General features: G+C 41.2%; 2 protein-coding genes across 3 annotated transcripts in view; one reads left to right on the top strand and one right to left on the bottom strand.

Moving 5' to 3' along the window:
- Window positions 1-4,929, top strand: part of tmem131 (transmembrane protein 131) — a 30,149-nt gene extending 25,220 nt beyond the window's left edge. Inside the window, exons 33-41 of one of the 2 annotated variants that reach the window (XM_051376062.1) lie at window positions 336-466; window positions 542-660; window positions 745-894; window positions 1,017-1,167; window positions 3,106-3,221; window positions 3,311-3,392; window positions 3,478-3,581; window positions 3,734-3,885; window positions 3,984-4,929. In XM_051376062.1, the coding sequence (XP_051232022.1) occupies window positions 336-466; window positions 542-660; window positions 745-894; window positions 1,017-1,167; window positions 3,106-3,221; window positions 3,311-3,392; window positions 3,478-3,581; window positions 3,734-3,885; window positions 3,984-4,250 (1,272 nt within the window). In that variant the 3' untranslated portion in view covers window positions 4,251-4,929. Of the gene's footprint in view, window positions 1-335; window positions 467-541; window positions 661-741; window positions 895-1,016; window positions 1,168-3,105; window positions 3,222-3,310; window positions 3,393-3,477; window positions 3,582-3,733; window positions 3,886-3,983 lie in introns of both variants that reach the window. The other variant, XM_051376061.1, reaches the window with a different exon arrangement.
- Window positions 4,930-6,458: 1,529 nt separating this feature from the next.
- si:ch211-201h21.5 (uncharacterized protein LOC555526 homolog) lies at window positions 6,459-10,443 on the bottom strand. Its single transcript, XM_051376064.1, has 6 exons — window positions 10,402-10,443; window positions 9,315-9,503; window positions 8,407-8,589; window positions 8,216-8,327; window positions 8,005-8,141; window positions 6,459-7,923 (listed from the first exon to the last, which is right to left on the bottom strand). Exons 1-6 carry the CDS (start codon window positions 10,429-10,431, stop codon window positions 7,558-7,560), a joined length of 1,017 nt encoding a protein of 338 aa, XP_051232024.1. The 5' UTR covers window positions 10,432-10,443; the 3' UTR covers window positions 6,459-7,557.
- Between the last annotated feature and the right edge of the window lie 249 nt (window positions 10,444-10,692).

Below are 10,692 nucleotides of genomic sequence, written 5' to 3' on the forward strand. Positions count from 1 at the left end.
GACTGAACATTTAGTTCCTTTATTTCAACACAGTATAACGTCACACAAGTTTCATTGTTTAAAAAAAAGGGAACAACTTCACCAAAAGAGATACTGGTGGACTGATCAATACAATGGATGATTTATAACAGTTAGTTACAAATTAACTCGCTCCTCTTCCTCCGTTTTATTCCTCTCTCCCTGTTGACTATACGACTAATGAAAAGTGTATCGACTAACTCTTCTCATTGACTCAACGGTTGAGTCAACAATTAGGGGGAAGTCCTCCTACTATGGTAATTACATTATGATAAGCATTCTATTATTATTATACCCTTTCCCACCATTTCTTCCAGGAACCAGTGAAAAAGAAAGGAAGGACAGTAACAACAGGAAAAGTGAAAGAAGAACCTTCAAATTTCCTAATCAAACCCAAAACCAAGAAACAAGTAACCACAAAGAAAGAGAACCTAGCAGAAAAATCCAGGTCTGTTTATTGAATTACAGGTGATAGATATCATCTTTGTCTATTGCTTTTTTTATTTATTTTTTATTGTTCCAGTTCTCTGGAGCTGCCATATGTAACACCACTGGAGAACAAACAACGAAAGAGCTTCACATCCAAGACTCTCTACCCTCTCACCAGCATCCCAAAGACAAGACCTGTGCCGAAACAGAGATGTGAGTTACTAAATGTTAAGTTAGGTCTCTTTGCTCTTTGCTTCAATACCAGATGTGTTTGTGACATGTTTGTTTTGACAGTAGATGGAAAGCTGGAGGATGGGCGTCCCTCTCTGTTGGCCAAATTGTTGTCCAGCGGTTCAGTGCCGGAGCTGGGCCACAGCAGCAGCTCTGAGGGGGAGAAGGAGTTTGCATCTCCAGAGTGGGATGTACCACTTTCCAAAAACAGTGTCCGTAAGTCAAGATCTGAAACCATATCCACCACCACCATACCCAGCATACCCAGTGTGTATCCTATGTCAAACTCACTGATCAGCATAGTGAAGATCTGATTTTTTCCTGATCTCCACATGCAGAAGCTGACAGTCTTCAGCAGATCTCCCTTCAGACAATAAACGCAGACCCTTTCCTGAAGAGATCCGTCACAGCTGGGACCTGCTCCCCTCCTCCAACCTCCCCCAGCTTACTGTCCCGGGGCACATACAGCAGTGTACTCAACAGTAACAGGTATCTACGTGGTCAGATGCACAGTACCTTCGCCAATAATACGACACAATATTTGATGCTGAAAAAGTGGAACTGACAAGAATGCCCAAATAATTAAGAATTTAACACAGACAGTGTTTCACAAAGTTTATAAAGTTTCTCCTAACTCAACAACTCACAAAATAGCGCGATGAAAGGAGTCTCGGGATGTTCTCCACAGGTAACAAAGAAGTAGCCTGTACTGGTTTACTGTATTTGCAGGACACTGGTTGAGTAGGCAGTCCTTCAGTGTGACCCAGGACACATTTGTGTACACATTGCTAAAACAATGTGGGCATATGTGGCTCTGACCACCTCCAAATGGTCTGAGCAATCGGATCTGAGTGCATCCTCAATGCGCCTTGGATGCATTCACACCTTGTGCTTAGAGCTGTCCACTTGTGAACGGATTACCCAAAATACACATTAATACCAGGTGTAAACAGGGCCTGTTACAAACCTGGTAAACCGGTTAAAAACAGCAAAGAAGACAACCTACATTACTTAGAAATCAAGTGCTAGATGTCCCAAATCTTTTTCTAGCTAAATAAAAAGGAATCAGAAATAAATATCAAATTGGCAGCTAGAAACTGAGGGCTAGTTTCTGACAGACCTCTTCCAGGCACAAACATCCAACTGAGGAGCATTTTTTTCTGCTCTGTATTCTGCAGTTTTAGTGGTTTGATTTCATTTAAAGATCCAGTTTGTTAGGAGGCACTACTGGAAGAAACTGAATATAGGCATGTTTATTATTAGTAGGGTTGGGTATCGGTTGGGTTTTTATCCGATACCGGTGCCTACTCGGTTCCGGTGCTTAAACGGTTCTTGAATCGGTACTTAAAAAAACGAAACCACACACACTTTGTCAAAAAACAATACCCTTTTATTTCCAGGGCCAAATTGAACACAATATTAAGTTAACGACATAGCACACGTTGTCACTCACGCTGTTGAATGGCAACAGTGTTTGCTAGCCTACTTGACATGCATGATTTGCGGTTGGCATTAAATTACTAGATTTACCCGAAGAGGAAAGGCTGCTGTCATCATCATCATCATCATCATCTGTGATGTCCACCACCACACTGGCAGGGCTGGGAGTCTCTTCAATTTGTCCGGTGAGGCCGACACTGGCTGCGGCTGCTGAAGTGCTTGGCCTTGCGTCACGTAGGTTATAAAACACGGTGCGTTGTTGGGCTTTAAATAAACACCACGTGTCGCCAGATGTGTCATCAAATTCGACGTGTTACCTCCCTTGCATGCAATTGTTTTATGGCATCTGTTGCATGTCGCTGAGTCTGCATCCTTAGACGTGAAATGCAGCCAAACCTTGGAGCGTTTTGCCTTCGGCATCTTCATTGATCCTCTCACTATCAGTTCTGATCAACAAGTGTGCTGAGTAACGGCACTGACGTCACGCAAGTTGACACCGGAACACCGGAGGGCGGTAAAAAAAAAAAAAAAGTCAGGCACCGAAATGTTCTCTTATTACCTTCGAATGAGTATTTTATATCTACAGAGACCGCGGGTCGCCTTCCACAGAGTCCGCCATGTTTCTACAGTAGCCCAGAACAGCCCCAACACTGGCTGTAGATAGGGCCGGTTGCATTTATCTTGTTCTGTGGCCACCATAGTTTCTCCTTTGTGTTTGGAAGGAGAGGATAAAGCGAGGGAGTTGCAATCTGCCACACACCTAGATGCCACTAGTTGTACACACTGGTCCTTTAATTTAAAAGTTCTGAATTGGTAATCTTGATTTTCCCAAGTAAAGCACCTTGTAACTTATTGAAAAGTTATTTATAAATAAAGTTTATTGTAATATATATTATTATAGTAAAGCATGCTATTTTGCTACACTGTAGTTTTATTCTAACTAAAACTAATCCAGAGTCCTGGTGATTTTTTGTCTCATTTTTGCAGTGAGGGAAACCAAAAGAAGGCCCCAGGAAATAAACTGTCTCCAGCCACTCCGCTCCCTGGCAAAAATGGGACCCCCACATTTGCTGCTGTAGCTGCTGGTTATGACAAAAGCCCAGGTAAATAAGTACTTAATGTTATTGTCTGTACATTGTTCATGTGGTGGCTGTTTATACGAGAGAACACTTACATTTTACGTACCCGTCAGGTGGCTCTGGCCCAGGTAAAACTGACAGCCAAGGAAAGAGTCTGGCACACATGACATCAGTGGAAAGTGACAGCTCGGACAGGTAATGTGAGAAAATGACACAATGTATTTACATCTGGACATGACATCCCAATTTAATGTTGTGTATATATTTTCCTCTCCCACAGCTCTGGATTATGGAGTCCTATGGACACAGCCAGTAGTCCAAACTTTCATTCTACCAACTCGTTCTCAGCTTTTGGAACCAACAATCCCTTCAACCTGACAGGAGGTAATCACGGGTTTATGAACAAACAGAAGAATGTGGAGTAATAGGTGTCACTGTTAATGGTTGACTGGCTGCATTCAAACTGAAGTCTGTGTGTCTGTCTGTCTGTGTGTGTGTGTGTGTGTGTGTGTGTGTGTGTGTGTGTGTTGTTTTAGTTTTCAGTGGAATGAATCTCCCAAAGACGTTGGAGCCTCAGCAGAGCTGGCCTGAGTTCACCCCTGTACCCTCCTCCATCTGGGACATACCAAGCAATGACTCTCTGCACTCCTGGCCCAGCAGCTCCAGCTCACCAACTGCCCCAACTGCAGTAAGATCCATTATTTGTTTTTAATGCAGCTCACACATACTCTTCCTACTGCTATGATACTATCGTGAAGCTTCTATATATATATATTCTTTTTATAGTCACTCCTGGGAAACACCCGCAATCCCTGGTCTGCAACCACACCTTTCAGCAGCTCCATTTGGTCAACAAGTGCAGATTCAGCCTTGCACCCTTTTCCTCCTACGACCAACTCAACAACTCTGACTGATCTGGTCAGCAGTCCGACTCCGTCGCCGCCAGCTCCCACCGAGATGAGTCGCACCTACAACCCGTGGAGCATGTGGCGCCCCACCCTGAGCCGGCGCAGCTCTGAGCCCTGGCCTAGTTCCTCTGACAACGGCAATTAAACAGAGCGTGACTGCACTTAAAAGAAGCACGTCATGGATTTGATGTACTCTGTACGCAAAATCAAATCTTTTATAATCAGAGAATCCCAACAGAAAGCAATGTTACCTGAAGTGTCATGCGTTTGGTAGCCCAGTGCTGTAGGTTGCCAACCCCGCAATTTAGTTCTCTGCAGCTTTTTATTCATGGGGGCAGAAATGCTTTTTATTTGGATTTGTTTTAACAGGTGCCCCTAAATTAAAAATATTGATAGCATGGTATGCTGATGCCATTGCATACATTTTGCTGTTATAGAAAGGCTGGTAATGCTGCATTCCTTCTCAGTTTGGTACATGGCACAGAACCAATAAAGTTCAGTATTAATGTTATCTTATTTTAAGCCATGTGTTTTCACAATTATTTTGGTTCTCATTGGTTTCTCATAAAAGTTGGTTTGAAAAGTTAAATTTGCATTTAAATCAAACTAAGCTCTTATTTGGCAGCAGAGATCTTTCATAATCTGAAATGTGATTCTTCAGAACACCAACGGCCCAGGAACTCACGTTAAAGCGGCCTCTGCCCTAAAATATCAAAGACTTCTGTGAGAGTAAATTGGTCGAGTGATTAAAGTTAAGTTAAGAGGTTTCTGTTGTACATCGCCTCACTTTGTCAGCAAATTTAAATAAAGGACTTAAGCAAAAACCGTTTTTCCTGTTATTTTATTTCATTCAAACCTGCAATCTTGTTTTTGGCCACTTGAGGGCAGCAGAAACACGTGAACACAACCCAACTTTATGGCAAGCATTGGCTTATTTACACATCCAGCAGATGAAGAGGAAGGTTATTTGGAATGGGTTTGTGTTCAACTCCCTTTAGTACTGATTTTCTGTGAATATACAGCATGTTCAGTGTAGTGTAACTTTGAACTCTTACAAACACAAAACAATTTAAGTACAGTTTATGTATATTTTTTTTAGATATTTTGTCACTCCACCACCATGCTGCCTTATATGACATTTGGGTGTCACTGGAAATATTAAATTGGAATAATGGGGGGTAGTAGGGGTGCTGGGAGTGTGGTTGGGGGGTAGGATGAGAGGGGTGGCAGAGGAGCAGGTGGGGAGGTCCCTCCAGTTTATTTAAAGAGCTGCTAAAGAGGAATCTGTTCCTCAGAGAACAACATGAAGGAAACAAAGTTGTTTGTAGTATTTCCTAATTTGTAGTGACTGTGTTATGATTCACTGTGATAATTCACTTTATGTGACATACATTTTAAAAGTCACAACACACAAAACAAAGTGGTGTATTGCATCTGAGTTTAGTCCAGCAGCGATCAACCTGCGAATACCGCACTCATGTGACAAGAAAAACAATCAGCTGTCCAATCACAGCCAGGGGGCGGGGCCATGGTCAGACTGTGGGCTTGTTTAAGGTCAAGATAACCTCTGTGGTGACAGTAAATATATATATTGTATTGTACCTGTATTTAACATGTGCCAAAAAAGTATAAAAATCTGTTTCTTTTTTTTTTTTTCAAAATCCAATAATTTGTTCTTTGTGTAAAACAGCTGCTGTTAGTTGCTGTTAGCATGCAGCTAACAGCAGGAGGCCGGTCTGACAGCAGCGGTACCGAGAGCATCTGTAGTTTCCACACGGACTTACCAAAAGATTGCCAGGGTAATGTTGGATGTTGTTAGCTACTTCGCTGTGCAGCTAACAGTAGTTGACCAAACCCACCAGTTTGACGACAGGGAATAAAGAAAAAAAGTGTTTTTATTGCTGTTTTTGGCTCCCAACAGCACAGTTAGCTTCTTTTAGCAACAAGTCCATCAATCCCCGGTACAGCAGGATGCTAACAGCAGCTACACTACAGACACCAGCTGAGTGGATCATCAATTCTACAAACATAAAGAAATAGATTTCTTTTGTAAAATGTTACATTGCATATGTTAAATAGGGCTACAGTATGACCGAGGATGGAAGGTGAAAATGTTTTAATCAACATGTTGTTGTTGTTTTGGAGAGATAATCTGGCTCCAAACCTCTGGAACATCTGGATCTTAAGTTATCAGAGAAACAAGCTGAGCTCACTTCCGCAGGCCCTCTGGGACATCACACAACACAAAACTGATTTATTCTTATTCTTTTGGAGAGGAGACCTCTGTGGATGATTTGATTCCCGGTAAAAGCCTCCTGAAACTCCCATGATCCCACGCTACTTCACAACGCCATCAGATTTAGTCTTTTATTGTTGTTTTGATGTGAAAGACCCCCTAGTGGGATAAATTACATTGTGCATGTTTAATGCCTCTACAGACTGGCCTTATTTATTAAAAGAACACAGAAAGTAGAAATTTGCAAAACATTCATTCAGGATCTACACGTTGTGTGTACACACAGATGTTGAGGATGAACCCTGTTGGATTTGTGGAAGAAAGTCTGTTTCACTAAAAAACACAAGCGTTTTATAACATTGTTGAAAGAATTTATCTACTCATCGTGAAAAGTGCTGACTCCTGAGGAGGGCGATTTTCAGTTGGAGTGTTCTTACCTCTGATGGGTCAGGGAAGTCTTGACTTCCTCCAGCTGTGTGACTTTGCAGAGAGCCTCTTTTTCATTGCTCTCGCTGTCTATTATTGATCTTGATCCTGGTCCTGTGTCTCATATCGGCCTCAAGATTCCGTTTGGAAATCAATTTGGATTTTTTGAAGAATAGTAATCATGATTAGATCAAGTGCTTTCAAATCAAACATAAGAATGAGTTGGAAGTATTTTTCTTACTACTGCCCTGATAAAATGTTCTGCCAAATTATAGACACCCGCACTGACAGTTTGACCACAATACAGCACATTGACTATATGCAGACCAGCTTTACACGAGGTTTCAACCTTGTCTTGTTCTTTTTGACATGGATGATGTTTTCCAGTTGAAAGAAAACCTCCCCTGCAGCTCCTTAATGAGAACTTCTGACCGTACTTTGCATTTAGTATTGGCAGGTCTGTGCTGCTCTATAATCCAATATGCTTCTCCACTTTGATTTGATGTTGTTGTTTAATTTTCGATGTGACTTGTCAAAATGGAAAATCTTGTTCAATAATTGTCCCTTTATGTTTTTCATTTAATTATGGCACAGTTAACACAAACATGAACATTTGATGAAATATATCAGAGCCTTTTGTGAGAATAAATTGGTCAAAGAATACTAACTACTACTATTTGTCAACATTTTCATACAGTGCATTAAAAAAATAAAATTATTTTCTATTTAATGATATTCAGGGTGATACAGTGTCTTTTTTTCTTCTTACCGAGACGTCCGTCACCAACAATTACTTCTTTTTAGGTTGTCTTACAGACTTCATGAGTAACTTACGAAACTTGGCAACGTCACATTTGGTCAGAACACACACGCTGTGGCTCTTCTTCAGCATATTTGTGCGATCCAGCCCCATCATGCCTCTAGCGATCGAACCCTGCAGCTCCACACGGACGGGACACTCGATTCTCTCCGTTACAATGCTGCTGTCAATACAGGCCGCCATCGCGTAGGCATCGTAAGAGACGAAGCCAGGTCCAAAGTACAGGTCCCTCTTATTCATCATTGCCTCTTTGGAGTAAGCCCAGCATTTAGAGGTTATCCTCTTCATAAAGCGTGCGGCCGGTGTGTCCTGATTGATCAACTCTTCAAAGAACTCCTGCACAAGTGAAATCAGTGAAATCAGCGTGAAACTGAACAGTAGTGCGGGGTTATATGTGATTCTTAACGAGCATCTTACCCAAGTCAGTGCGTTTCTGCATGAATATTCCCATGATGCCAGGTATGTAGGGCAGAGAAATTCTTCAAGAACAACATAGGCAGACTCTGGATCCATTGCAAAGTTGAACTCTGCACATAGTGTCACATTTCCTTTTCCTACAAAGGGAGAATCGAGTTAAAGGAGCCTACATGTTTCAAGAACAAACGCTGCACTCATGTGGTGGTTTTACCTTCCATGTTGCCACCCATAATGTACAGATCTTTGAGCTTTTGGGGAAAACACGGATCCAGTCTGACAGCCAGTGCTAGATTGGTGAGTGGGCCAATGGCCACCAGGGAGACCTGAGGGAAGCACATTTTAGTAGAACCACACGAGAGAGCAGCAGCACATTACGGGCAGCGCACAGAGAGGTTTTATTACCTGCTTCTGGTTTTCAGTCACCAGCCTAATCATTGCACTGACCGCGTGCTCTCTCTGGATTTTCTCCTCCCAGTTTGGATCTTTTTCCTCAATCACATCCCCAAGTCCATCAGTTCCAAAGTGGTCACTCACTGGTTTACTGGCTCCAACTAGAGGACCGCCAGAACCTCGGAACACCGGAATCTGCAGAAAAACGGAGGCAAGTATGAAATAATGGTTAGAGATTAGAGAGTTTAGATAGTGTGTGTGAAGTACTGTGTACTGTGTATTTGAGAATTAGAAGTTATTTAAAAGAAGCAAGATCTGAGGTCTAACAGAAGTAAACGGACCCACTTCCTCCATTAGTTTCCAAGGGGATTAAAACCCATTGAAACAAATAAAGAATGGCCCCTCTAGCAAATGTTTTCACCTGCTGTATGACTAATAATAGTTGTGTGCAACTTTTATTCATATGGAATATATACATAGGAGCCTGTCACATGTGTGTACTGAAAATAATAAAAAGATCCCTCAATTTTTATTGTTTATAAGTATGATAAGAAATTGTCTGTGTCTCAGAGACTACAAAGAGCACCAACAAGTATCTGATACCCATTAACTCATAACAAGTTAACATCATGCACACATATGGAGTGTTGGAATTTGAAAAAATATTTATTAATAATAATAATAAGAATAATAATAAGAATAATAAGAATAATAATATAATAAACACCATTTTAGTATTTATCCTCATATTTGTAACATACAGACTTTGACTATTGATAAAAGTGATTTTTCATGTTATGAAAAGTTGCAGATTGCAGATTGCAACAAACTGGGCAAACTGTAGAGGAAACTACGGTGGCCTAAACCTAACTAAACCCTCACCATGGCAGATCAGGTCATATGAGCTTCAGTGAACTTACCCCCTTACACTTACAGACGGAGAGCACCCTCAGAACGTTTTGACACACTTTCTCAACCGCTGCGTTCCCAAACACACAGGTAACAGCCAAGACCTCAATGTTGGGTGCTGCCAGGGCCATCATTATAGCCTGAGCATCGTCTATGCCGCAGTCTGTGTCGATGATCACCAGCTTCTTTACCATGGCTTCCTGTAAAGTCAGTGTATTCAAATCCACATTTCCAAAATGACACTGCAGTCTTTCAAAGGTTTTCTTTAAGTTTCATACAACTTTATTAATGCATAACCTCAAAGGTGAGGTATCTGCAGCAACCACCATTTTCACCCTTTCATTATTATTTCAGTGGCAGGTGTCTATCAAATGAAAAGATAGTAGTAAAGTCCCTGTTAATGACACCTTGTGTTTCAGTAAAGTGTTGCATGTTGAACTGTAACATACTGTGATGAAAAGTATCAGTGCAGTGAAACTCTTATTGGAAAAATGATAAATACCATTAAAATAAAGTTGATCTTCTATTTTATTACATAAAGTTTAGCCCTCTGCTAACTATAATAGAGGTAAACATATTTAATCGTGAGGCTCTTCTAGACTTTCAAATTGTTATTGGACCGAACAGATCAAATTCTGATGATGAAATGAGTCATTTCATGAACAAACAAACAAAAAAACCCGACTGCACCGTGGCAGACCCGGTTCAATTGGCTCCAAATACAGGCGCACTTCCTTCCTGGAGGTTAACGTTAGACCACAGTGTTTTCTCCCTTTACTTTACTTTACTTTACCTAAAAATAACTTTACTTTGACGCTTTGATGCAAACCCCCGGACCACCCTAGAAAGTCCAGTTTGATGCTGGTGAGGTGATCCTCAACGCCGGTGTCCATGTAAACACACAGCTAGCTAACAGAAGGAAAACAGCACTGGAAATGTTTCCTTATTTAAACGGAGGTCAGGGTACTGGAGCCTTTTTGGTCCAATTCAGACACCGTTACTGTTACAGCTTTTAAAGGAAAGAGTTCGGCTCAGTGCGTTGGGTGGAGATACAGTTTATGAAATCGGATATTATAAAGTGACATTTGAAAGACTTACCTTCAGTCTGTGAAGTAAACTTTGAAACATCCCCACAGTCGCTGCTGTGATTGGTTAGAACTGTAGGATCACACCATCATTTATTAACACGGGTTGTACACACTGAGAAAGTGCCATGTATATTTAAAGTATATTTCATATAATGTAGTATAATGCGGGGTGTGAATGCAAGTAAACTACTCCTGTATTTAACTTAATCGTTTACTCGAGTGTTTTCATGTTATTATCTAACGCTAGCTTTATTTTATTTCTGGACACCCCGGTTGCTTTTCACAATGGTTCAGTCCGTCA

This window comes from Dicentrarchus labrax, unplaced genomic scaffold (genome assembly GCF_905237075.1).
Source record: "Dicentrarchus labrax unplaced genomic scaffold, dlabrax2021, whole genome shotgun sequence".
NCBI classification, from domain to species: Eukaryota; Metazoa; Chordata; class Actinopteri; family Moronidae; genus Dicentrarchus; species Dicentrarchus labrax.